The 12823-nt window shown below is 35.7% G+C and overlaps 1 protein-coding gene across 1 annotated transcript in view; it reads left to right on the top strand.

Annotated features, from left to right (window-relative positions):
- csmd1a (CUB and Sushi multiple domains 1a) overlaps positions 1 to 12823 on the top strand; it is a 604432-nt gene that overhangs the window by 350494 nt on the left and 241115 nt on the right. The window contains exons 4-5 of the mRNA XM_015363222.2: positions 1511 to 1705; positions 8420 to 8627. Of these exons, the coding sequence (XP_015218708.2) occupies positions 1511 to 1705; positions 8420 to 8627 (403 nt within the window). The remainder of the gene's footprint in view (positions 1 to 1510; positions 1706 to 8419; positions 8628 to 12823) is intronic.

Here is a 12823-nt window from a genome sequence, read left to right as displayed (position 1 = left end):
AGAGAAATATACAGATATTCAATAAAATGTCCTCAATATGAGACTGTTGTGGCGTATAAGTTTTGTGTTTATATTGTTTGAAAAGTTTTCTAAGACCTAAAAATGGCTAATTCTGCCAAGTCATCACCTTCAGTGTTTTGAAAATTGCTAACCTCTAGATGTGGACTATGGGTTAAATCTTCTTTTTTATTTCCAATTTTCCTGATTTTAGTGATGTAAGAGAAGTAAAGTTGGAGTAACAAAATCACAAATCTACATGCCTGTACACCACAGTACTTAGTTGTTTTTTCACACTAAGAAAATATGTGAACCTACTGTATACACCAGTGAACACTGATGCATAGGTTTACATACAGTATTTGCTGGGCAAGATTACCCACTAATCTTAATCTATTGTATACAACTGCATAAGAATTGATAGAACTGATCTGAAGAGCATAAGGTCCTCTATATACAGGAGCTATGTCTGCCAAGATATGCAAAGATAATGTCTGGGAGCAAATACCATGGCTAAAACAGGAGAGTGAACAGGGTATGAGGTTAAAATGTATTTGCATTATGTCATTTAGTGTATGGTTTCAGATGAAGAGGCTTTAAAATGATTGAAATTGCTTTTTTCTTCAAACCCTCTAAGCAGATATGCATACAGTATATACAGTATAAGCTACTTTTAATTAGATCAAACCATTTTTGATCTCTTAGTCATATAAATCCCGCTTTTATAGTACAGTATGTTGTACCATTCATTAAGTCATTCATGGGCTTTAGAAGCTTTTTTACAGAATCATTGTTTATGTTATTGATCTTCTGTCCTTACAGAGACCGTAAGTGTTAACCTGAGCATCAAAAGAGACTCATTCTGCAGCAGAGCACAACAGTAATGGAGATATGCATGGTAGCCTTCAGTCCTCTCTCAGAGGCTCAGAGTAATGAAAGTCTAGAAACAGTTGCTAAGCCTTGAATTGCCAGGGTGTTAAGAGAGTGCATGCTTCTTGGTTGTACCAACTAGCTGAATATGGAATCTCTTTTTCTCCTTGCTCAAGAGCACTCACACTTCATTGACTGGGAGAATGGTGTCCACACCAGTACCACATACTGTATGACAACCTTGCCAGCATTCTTCCATTCTGAACTGAACTACAGCCAAGCCAAATATCTGCAGATGACTTATATCTATATCACTGCTGTACCTCGCTGGCACTGTGGGTTCAATCCATATCATTCCCTATATTAAGTGACTGAGCACTCATTTTATGGAGAAACATCCTGTTAATATTTGATAATAAAGTAATCAACATGAGAACCCAATCAAACATGTTTCGTATCTCTTGATATTCGTTCTGCATTAGAACAAATGCATATTTAGTCCATAAGCACTTCAACGCATTCATAAATTGGTCAGTATAAAGTTTGTTTTCCACCTCCACTCTTAATTTCTCCAGATGTCTGAAATAGAAGCTCTTAAAAAAAACACTGTATAATGTTTTATATTTTCTGTTTTTTTTTACAGTGTTGCCAAGTCACACATGTGGTAATCCTGGGGTGATACCCAAAGGAGTAGTGCATGGATCACGCTACAATATCGGGGACAAAATCCGTTACAGCTGTGTGACGGGGAATGTTTTGGAAGGACACGCAGTGCTCACATGTATTGTGAGTCCAGGCAGTGGAGCATCTTGGGATTTTCCTGTTCCTTTCTGCAGAGGTAAGATGAATGACAGGGCTATTGGAAATGCCTTTCTTTCAAATCAGAGTATATGAAAACCTCATGTCTCCATCGGTGGTGTTTTGGGGTTTCAAATGACTGACTTCACAGAGAAGAGTGAATATTCATGTCATAATCTGGGGCTGTTTTCAACTCTGCTTGTATTCTTCCGGAATGTTAAAGGGAAACCAGTGGGTGAGAAAATCACAATTATTCTGGATCTCTGGAACTCCACAGCACTTCCTCACATTCCACGTGAAGCAGGAAGCAGGAAGAGTGGGAACTGCCTTCCGTTAAAAAAATCCAACAGGGTGAAATACAAGTTATAAAACAAAAATAATCGGGTACTTTATTCCATCTATGTTTCTTATCCTGGGGAAGTGGATCCACGAAATAATGTTCATTCTTGTTTAAGGGAAGGAAATGTGTTTTTTTAATAACACAATTGAATGTTTGACAATCTTTGATTGATCATTTCTCTTTCTCAGTGTTTATTTGTCATTTAATTTTATATACTACTATATATACTGTGTATGCTTTATACTGTATATCCTTTATTGAGAGACTGGCCCAATTGATTGAAAAATGTTTAGAAGCTGTAAGAGGAAGTAATAATCTGCACCTGTGACCTTGTGAGCTTGTAGAAACTGAACACATGAAGTCAGCATATTAAGAATTCTGTCATCTACTGAGGTCAAAAACAAGCAATGAGGTCTGTCTAAGAACACATCAGATACACACAATATAGTAGCTTCAAGCACATGCCAAGTTGCTAATGCAAACAAAAATGTCCCTCAGTTGTATTAGCTATTTTGTTTATTTTTGATAAAGGAAACAATGCATTTATGCATTATAATAAAAATACCTAAATTACCTAAGATCAAGGTTTGAGAGCATTGCAGAAACGAGATTGGTACAGTGTGTGACTGCAGCAGGTATGAAAAATATGTTGAATGTGGGAATACATCGCTAGCTATAACAGTTTTTTGGGTTCTTTGAAACGATTGCAAAATCACATTGTTCAATTGTTTCTTATCCTTAAAATACACATTAACTTACTAGATAGAGTCTGAAGATACCAAGTCACTTTTCTGGTCCCGTCCAAATCTCATGTGACATTCTGTGGTAATAAACGTACTTAGAAAATAAATACATGATATATTAAAGCACCATGTAAATTCATATGTGGCAGGATTTCATCCATATCTTTACATCAATTATCACATATATTTTCTTATCACATCACTGTTTTTTTGTTTCTAATAAATCACCTGCCAATTCTTTGTTGGCAAAATCATAAAGAGCTTTCGCCAGGGTCATTTCTAACATGTAGTAAATGATCTGCCACAGAGTACACTTGGCAAACCAGTGAAGCTGATGTCATCTGTGTACAGGAAGAAACAACAACACAACACAGTACCAATAATTGCATGAATCAGACTTCTGGTTGTACTGTATGTGCTCCACTTTAAAGAAATGTCTTCGAGGGGGAATAACTGAAGGTCAATGAAGTACTAAGAAGCTGATGTGTATTGTACAGTACATGTACTGGATGTGTTAGGATTATCTTATTTGTCAAATTCATACTGATGCATTGTGAGAATTTGTTTTTTATTCTGTTTGTTTGCTTGTATGAGTCATATTCCATTGGTGTGAAAGAAATATTTTCTCACAAATCAGTGTTTCCAATATAAGAGATATTTTGCAAATTCCTGTTTAAATGAAGGACACTAATGCATTTAGTGTGTATAAAGCAAACAAGCTTAACAATGCTAGCAGGAAGGTGAGATAATAGAACACTTTCAACATACTTGGCGAAAGTAAAAAAATATGATTGTTCAATTTATAGCACAACATAAATCCTAAAATAGCATTTGTAGTTTTAAACCTGCCATATGAAACTCATCAGCCCTGACAAAAGATTAATATTTCTGCAGCTCAACAGCAAGTACAAAACACAGAACACGCAAACGCAGCAATCTCTATGTATTGTGTTTTGTTTCATACAAAATGTTGGTATGTACTGTATATGTTTGCCAAAAGGATACAGACATTTGGAGAAAATCCAAATTGGTTCTCTGTTTGCTGGGTACCATGTATTTCAATATGGCAGGATTGTATAGAAATGAATTTATGCTGCAAATCTGAGATTTCCCAAAATCTGCATGGTTTTATATTTTGAGGCAAACTCATGCTTGTACTAGGTTTGAGAAATTGTTCATACAGCACTTCTCTATTTTATTTAAGACACATCCATAAGCATCATAATTCAAAGTAAATTCAAAAGGGATGAACCAGATGTCAGTTTTAAACAAGACTGGTATTAGAAAAAATACCTAGCAATGAAAATGAATCCCTATGCATGGCTTTATGCTTTCAAAAAAAGAAAAAAGAAGATGATTTTAATTATTTTGGCATATAGTTAATATACGTGTTTGTGCTCAGCGACAAGGATTTAATGAGTTTTTAATTTATTATATAAATAAGCTACATGGTTGAACTGTTTTGTAATTATATATGTTATAATGCCAACAGCTATCACTAGCCAACCAACAAAAGAATTCTCAGAGCCTATAATGGATTTTTTTTTATAAAAGACCTGGGAATCAATTCATCAGTGAATTTCTTTCTTATTCTGAGGGGTTATATACCTGAAATGTAGGTAAATACTTTATACTGTATAGAGAAGGATATAAACAATGAGGGGTGGAGACGTGGGGAGATTTATGCTCCATTAATCTTCCTTTGCAACAGATTCTAGAAGCATGCACTTTCTACTGTAGTCTTTGCCACATATTTAAACTTAAATAAGCATACGTACAAGTGTTCACATTACTCCTATCCTGGAGTCCTTGCACTGGCTTCCTGTCAAATTCCGCGTAGACTTTAAAATCCTCATGCTCACCTATAAGGCTCTGCATGGCTGGGCACCTCAATACCTGTCTGAACTATTATCGCCCTACTCCCCACCTCGCAACCTCCGCTCTTCAAATTCTGCCCTCCTTACTGTCCCCCAAGCCCGTCTACATTGTATGGGCGACAGGGCCTTCTCCTGTTATGCCCCCAAGCTCTGGAACTCTCTCCCCAAGGATATCAGAGAGTCACCTTCTCTAAACTCCTTCAAATCCAGACTCAAAACCCTCCTTTTCAGAAAAGCCTTTACTTAACTGGTTCCATTCTTCACCCCTCTGCTCTTCTTAATACCACCTTCCACGGTCTCCTCTATTGTTATTGTTGTATTGTTGTAATTATAATTGTGTCCTGTCTTGTGAAATTTTCTTATTTATTGTTGTAGTCTTCTTATTTATGGTTGTTGTCATCCTGTAAAGCGCTTTGAGAAGCCACCTTTAAAGGCGCTATATAAAATAAAGTTTATTATTATTATTATTATACGTAAATGTAATTAGGGGGAGCTGTGGTAGATCAGACAGCAAGGGCGTCTGGCTCCTGACCAGAAGGTCCTGGGTTCAGTCCCAGGTAGGGGCAGGTGATGGAGCTCTAATTCATTCCAGACAGCTCCCAGTTCCACTCGGCCTGCTTTCCCAGTGAGTTCTGGGGGTTAATATTTCCGGGGGTAACAGGCCAGCTGGAGTGTGATGCTGACCCCATCACCTCCAGTGTTGGATGGTTGAGAAAAATGGTGGCCCTTGCCCCCTTAATGGCCTGAAGAGGCAACCTAACCTACCTACCTACTTTAAGTGGGTTGCTGCGTCAGCATGCGCAGGCTGCAAGGGAACAAGTAACAGGTTTATTCCATGCTGAAAAAAAGAAGAAAGGGAACACAACGTTTCGGCCGTGCACCCTCACACCTGAAGAAGGCTCCACGGCCGAAACGTTGTATTCTCTTTCTTCTTTTTTTCAGCATGGAATAAACCTATTACTTGTTCCTTTGCTACCTACTTTAATATAATTAAGGAATTAACAATACAGTGTGAATGTTCACTGTAAGCTATATATTTTTGAAAAACAAATCTAGGAAACATTTTCAAATTTTCTTTCGAAAAACAAAAGTACAGTATTTGCATATACAAGACATTGCATAGTGGTAAAACAGTTTCACGTACTGTTCCAGTTTCATGCAGCAACAGCCTGTGATTCTTATACACATCAAAAATATTTTTTTTCTTTCTTTCTTTCTTTCTTTTAAATCCATGAAATTAGGAAGTAAACCCTTAATTATATGTAGATTACACCCCATTTACTTTTAACTGTCTTTCTTCAGAGGTGTTCTTAATACTTGGAAAAATGAAAATTGCAAGGCAGTCAGAAACACTTAAAAGCCCATTAGTGAGACAACTCTACACCTACGCCACAGATATGACAAGCTTGAATGCCCATTTTCTAAACCACTGGCACCTATACCCATCTACATTGTTTCCATATGCTCCAGTTGACACTTAAGTGGTCAAGCACAATATGAGAAAACAGCTTGAGAAGTCTAGCTTGATGCTCAGAACAAACTTAACTCTGCATTTTAGCAACATAACCATGTCTTCATTATGTTACACTATTACTGCTTATTCCTCAGCTTGCACTTAATGATGGCCTGGTTTACATGCAAACATACAGTAACTGGAAAATAATTTCAGGTTTTACTGTGACAAAAGTCTTTATTTGTTAAGATTGCCATATACAGTGATTGCTAAGTCCTGAAGCCTTAACATTGAGGATATACACTTGCACATAAAGTGTTTTTCTGAATCGTGTTTGTAATGGGCGCCCTTTATGGGAGCACCAGAGACATTTTTTTTTTTTGCTCACAGGGTTGTGGACATCTGGAAAAAGCTGCCCAGCTGTGTTGTTAGAGCTGATAAAGATAATTATTTCATGAAATGACTAGATGAGATTCTAATGATAGGATCCATTAGCTAGTACCAACCAAATCAGTATAACCTTAAGTTCTAAACTCTGGGTTTGCTTAAATCTGAGCTAAGGACACAAAGGTTTTCTACATGTCCAGTGTAGTATTTCTGACCAGTTGTTCAGTTTTAACGTGATGACTACTGCTCAAGTCTTTGTCAGGGCAGATTGTAGCCATCCACCATGTTTATTTTAGGCAATTCAATTTAGCTGAACTAGAAAGATGGATGCTTATAAATGCTGCTTGGAAATACTTTTAATCTTGTGGTTAAGGACTGGCGATCATGTTTGTTCCACTTTCTGGGTGCTGAAGGGTTTGAAAAAGTCTCTCAGCTATGATCTCAGATAATGGAAAACTGTCACAATAAATATATTGTTCCACATTTCCAGCTGTCAGTGCTACTGCACACTAAGGAACTTCGTTTTCTTTGCTATGAAGTGCAGGCAGAGATACACCATGTGTTCCATTTTAGCTTTGCAGCCTGCCATGAAAAAGACGATCAGAGAAGTTTGTATTTAACTTCCTTTTAATGGGCAATATTGCATTTCCTCCAATCTGACATAGAAATGTTACTGCATTTATAAAAGCTTTCTTCAAAGGGAAAACTACACTTAAAGAAGGAGCTAAAATGATGTATCCGGCATACCTACAGTATGTAAAACAACCTAACCTATCTCTCAAGTAATGTACAGTAAGTGGTCTCCACATTATATAAGAAAAGATGCTGTGTCAGTTTCCCTTTAGCGCCTGGCATCTGAGAACGTATCTACATTACATAAGTACCTGTTAGCACAGTTCCTGCACCTTATTTATAATAACTATAGTACAATTAAAATATATCATTTACTATTTTTACTATCCTGGTGTAAAAAAACCCAGCCTACCTACTGTACAATAGATCCATAACCTGTAATGTCTTCTACTCTTCTGTCTAAATGTTAATACAACTTAATTTAACCATGGATCTCTCACAATCATATGTGAGAGCAAACTGTGCATCTTGACCCTATGGCAGCATGATCCAGGAGTCTCCCTTCCAGGTTCTTAACCAGATGGGATCACAAACTTCTGTTTTCTAACCTGCAGGAGAGCAGATCTCATGTACAGCTACTAAAGATGATGAATTTAGTCATGATATGGTAGCAACATTGTTTTTACTGTAGGAGCAGAAGTTATGAGTCTGACAAAAAAAGTTGTGTAAGATAATTATAAGTAATTCTTCAGTTACAGTGGCCTTTTAAATATATATATATACTACATTGTTAAATAAAGCCACAAAAGAATGTTTCTTTTTAATTTTTAAAAGTTATAAAATTCTGCATCCATTGGAAATATTGACAAAACTACCGTACTGTGAGTTAACTTAAAATGATGTAAGCATTTTTAAAGAAAGAAAAGGGAAAAGGTTTTAAACAGAGCCACAAGGCAATGGATTAAAAATCAATTTCTTTCATGTTTTGGATTGAAACCTTTGAGGACAGATCATATAAAATATAATAAGAGTCCTTATCGAACTACTGTATATCCAGTGTGACCTTGTGGGAAAACTAGTGTTTATAGAAAAGACGTTTACCATTAAAATACAGCATTGCACTCTTTACAATGGAAATTATTAAAAACAAACTTCCTAACCCTTTTGCATTTTACAAGATAATATGTTCATAGTTTTCCTTTGAACTTGGCACATTTTATACTATAAAAAACAGAAAACTTTAAAGAATTTACACTTCAAAAAGTATGCATTTTATCAATTCAGAATAGGCATTGTAAATTCAATTGCATTATGAAATTAACGACACAATTACTGTACCTCTTCTGAACAATATCTTATTGCTTGTGTCTATTCTCATCAGCTGAAGGAGCGTGTGGTGGGACATTTAGAGGGACAAGTGGGATGATTTCCAGTCCTCACTTCCCGTCAGAGTATGAGAACAACGCTGACTGTACTTGGAGCATCCTTGCTGAGCCAGGAGACACCATTGCATTGGTCTTTACAGAATTCCAGCTTGAAGACAGATATGACTTTCTAGAAATCAGTGGAACAGAAGCACCTTCAATATGGTAAGCACTCTGAACTTTCCTAATTATGGCTTTTCAATCTTATGGTTTTCAATCTTTTATGGTTTTATTGCAAAACCAGGGCGACAATATTGCTTTGCAGTGAGGAATATAAAGATTACTGTATTTCTGCACACTAAATATATTTATACTCTTTGCGTTAAATCAAAGCAGAATGCATCAAATTTATTAAGGATTTAATTGATTTATGTGTTTGTTTTTTGGGGGGTTGCTTAGGAAGACTTTTCTTTCATTTAGGGCTGGGGTAGTTATACACTCAGCTATACAAAATATTCTGTACGTCATCTTTGGTATCCTTATAGACATCAAGAAGCACTGAAGTTTAATTGGTTATTCAGGTCTGCAACTGTTGATTAAAACCTTATACATCAGTGAAAGTGAGGGTGTTTGTCTAAATTCCCCTTGCAAAAATGTTTTGTTAAAACTACGACTTGATTGTTAACAGAAGTTAGTTCTTAACCTTTGTTTCCATTTTTCTTCTTGGACTTTAAGTAGCTCTTACACCTCTGTAATCACTAAAATATTTTCATCAATCATCCTGTAATCCGTTGTTATGGGCAACACAAACAATGTGATAAGAATCTGACACATTTCTTCAGCTAGAAGGAATAAATGGGATTTCACTCAGATGATAGTGAAGTGTGAAAATAATGTTCACTCAGAACTATTGCAGCTAGGGAAGATGAAAATGTTGTAGTACATTGATTTTAACATTCTGTTTGCAACTTGTAATGAAAATGCTGGGCAATAAAGCAAATTATTTCAATGTTTATTCAGAGAACGGTATACATTTGCTTGACGAGTACATTCCTGATGGTAAAGTGGTTTTGGTAATTCAGTTGTTATGAAGGCCAAGGGAAGAAATAAATATCAATAGCATGGAAGTGTTCAAGAGGAGTATCTTTTTCACAGATTAAAAAAAAGATTACATTAATAAGCCAAAGCCATACAATTCTTTTTTTTTTAACTGAATGAATGATCGATTAAATAATGACAACGAAATTAATTTATTGAATGGTATCCCCTATTTCCTCACTGTGTTTACAATGTAGTTATTTGTGTGTACCTCGTAGGGTGAAAGCATACTTTAAGTATGCAAATCCATTCTAAAGTAGTCAGTGCCCTGTAGTAGGGCAGCATGTCATGTGAAAGAGGCCAGGAGTTTAGAATAATGGGCTGCCACAGAAAAGCAGTGGTAATTTCTATAAACATAACCAGACTTCATAGATATTGTATGCTCCAAACAAATTGATGAACGTTACAAAGAAATTTACTTAGTATTCATAGTAGTTGTCATAATGATAGTCATACTAAACCAAGCTGACTTTGCACTGTGGATTGGTGACTTTTTTGCCCATTCTTCTTAGAAGATTTGGTCAAGCTCTCTCCAGTTGCTTAGAGATCACTTATCATTGACAGCTGTTTTCAAGCCTTTTTTCATCTATTCTCAATAGGAAGCAGATTTGTTTCTCAAAGGTTTGGCAATGCTTTACTCCATCTACAATATATTCCCATCAGCCTTGACAAGCTTCACAGTAACTGCTGATGAGAAGCAAAACTATGACATACTGTAATGCTGCCACTACAGAACTTGATGGGTTTGTGTCAGATACTGTAAGTGCTTTGCATTTAGATCAAAATGTTCCAATTTTGTCTTATCTGACCACAAGAGCTTTCACCACATGTTTGCAGTGTCACTAATAAATCTGCAATATTGCAAATGAGAGACTTGAGACCATTTTAATTTCCTGTGGAGTGTGAAGCCACAGCAATCTCGAACTCTTTGAAAGTTTCTGTTGGCCTCCAGCTGCCATGTCCAGATCCCTCCTTGTGTGGCTGCTTAGTTTCGACACATAGCCTAATATGGGCAGTTTCTGGGTGCTCACCACTTCTTATTAACCAACATCAACATGCTCAGAGACATATTAAGTGTCTTTGGTTTGTTTTATACCATTCTTTTTATCTGTGCCTTTATACATCTTTATTCCTGAGTTGTTGTGCAAGCTTCTTGGCCTTAATGATTGATTTTGTACTTTAAGTTGACTACCTTACCGAGGGTCCTTATAGAGTTAAATGTATTTATAATGTTATGTGACCACTATTATTGTACAAAAAATTATGTACATTGTGCTACTTTTTAAATGTATCATTTATATAATACATACTATACATGAAATGAAAAATTGCAAGAAAAATAATTTCACACTTTTGTATCTTGTATGCCAGTCCTTTGTAATTTTGAAACCTATTCCTTTTATCTCTCAGGGGTTCAGTTGTCAGTTGTCAGTTGTATTCAACATACTGTATACAGTTCTGCAACTAAGTTAATCCACAGAATATCAATGGGTTTCAGGTTTAGGAACTAAGGGGGCAAATCCATAACAGTAATCCTTTTTTGCAGAAATTTGTTTGTAGACATTTCAAAATGTCATAATTGTGATGGATTGCATTCTACATTAAATAAGCATTCTAGTGCTCAGTAAACATTTTAGTTTTCATACTTCAGTCAGTGTGTGAAAGTAGCTGTTACGTACAGAAGCAATTTGTAGTTACTGTATAATAAAGCTACTTTAATGAATATCTTTCAGTTGAAGAATATTTTTTCTCTGCCAAAATATTTATTAGTGGATATAATAGTATAATTACTGTATATTAAGGGGTCTGATTTAACATCCTACAGAATCCATTGTACCAATATTATTGAGATTAATTTAATAATCATTTTATCATAATTGTGACAGCATGTCCTTTTTGAGTTAACATCCTAATCTTAGCATCTGTGCTTCTGTGAAAATTGTCTTTTGCAGTACGTTGCAATATGAAAGAACCTCTGAAAGACTGATTGTTGTTGTGCAGATTGTTTCAGAAAGAAGGTTATCTTTTTTATCACCTTATATGTTTTTTTTTATTAACTGTCAAATTCAAGTAGATGCAGAGAGCTTGATTTGATTCTGAACCTGGAATGGACACTCTATTTTCAGCATTTTCTCACCACCAACCCAGGTCCTCCAAAAGGATACTAGTTTTCAGTTGAAATAATGGCTTCAAATCACCATGACAGAAACTCCAGAAAAGGAGGAAATTGGTCAGCTGAGACTGAGCTGTTGTCTGCAGCACTTCACAAACAGAACTGTTTCTACTTGTACAGTAGAACCAAACCAAAAGTTTTTTTTTTTAATTCTGTTTAATAAAATTTCAATTCCTACTCTACAATACTAGGTAAAACTGAAATGGTCCAAGTTTGACATCAGTACTTGTGGGCATGTACATTATGCTTTTTTTATTTTAATAATAAGGAGACAGATTGGTTTCAGTAGTATTGTGCTATAGGATAAGATAATATTGAGCTCATATCATGTGGTTTTGTTTGATAGTGATGTTTAAATACAGATATAATCCAGTAAATAGGAAAGAATATGTTGACAGCATATTAAAGAGGTAAAAATGCAAGAATAGATTGAAAGACAGTGCTGTTACCAAATGAGAATGTGCATTTTTCACTTAAACAGAGAAATATTCTATATAAGTTTTTTCCAATTTACTTTCTGTGTGCGCTGCATGTGCCTATGATATTTCAGACATCTTGACATCTGCCATCTTGAGTCCATTTGAATTCCTCCAAGCCTGCAGGCTGTGTAAACTGCTTGCTGTTAACGTTCTGGTAATAATATCATGCCTGTTACTATTTAGTAAAGGCAGAAAGTACCCTTTTGAAAGTTTAGTTCTGTATCAAAGAATTCCCAGATGCAGGTGAAAATAAAATGACAATTCCAGTGCAACTTTTCTTAGGGATGTTCATTTTTCATGAAACACTCATTCTTCTCTGTTGAACATGATAAGACTATGATAACACATTAAATTGAACTTTGCAACATGGGCCATGCAGCCAAATGATTAAACTGGAGCAAACAGCCACAACTCTCCACAAAAGTTTCACATGAATTAAACTCTGCTTCTGTTGCTGAACAAATGGATGAAGAACAACTCATACCTGGTCTCTGCTGCAAAGATACAGTCAAGCCATTTCTTATGGGTTTTACAACACACAAGGTCTTTTGGGCAAACAGTAACAGAGTAGATTTGTGATTGCAAATTTGAAAATTATTCTTGCTTTGATTTGCAATTTTATACATTTAAATAAGCTTATGTAGCAGTGCCAGAGCACAGTATTTATCAGT

The sequence above is a fragment of the Lepisosteus oculatus genome, chromosome 17 (genome assembly GCF_040954835.1).
Source record: "Lepisosteus oculatus isolate fLepOcu1 chromosome 17, fLepOcu1.hap2, whole genome shotgun sequence".
Lineage (NCBI taxonomy): Eukaryota > Metazoa > Chordata > Actinopteri > Semionotiformes > Lepisosteidae > Lepisosteus > Lepisosteus oculatus.
This window is presented reverse-complemented; position numbering and strand designations above follow the sequence as displayed.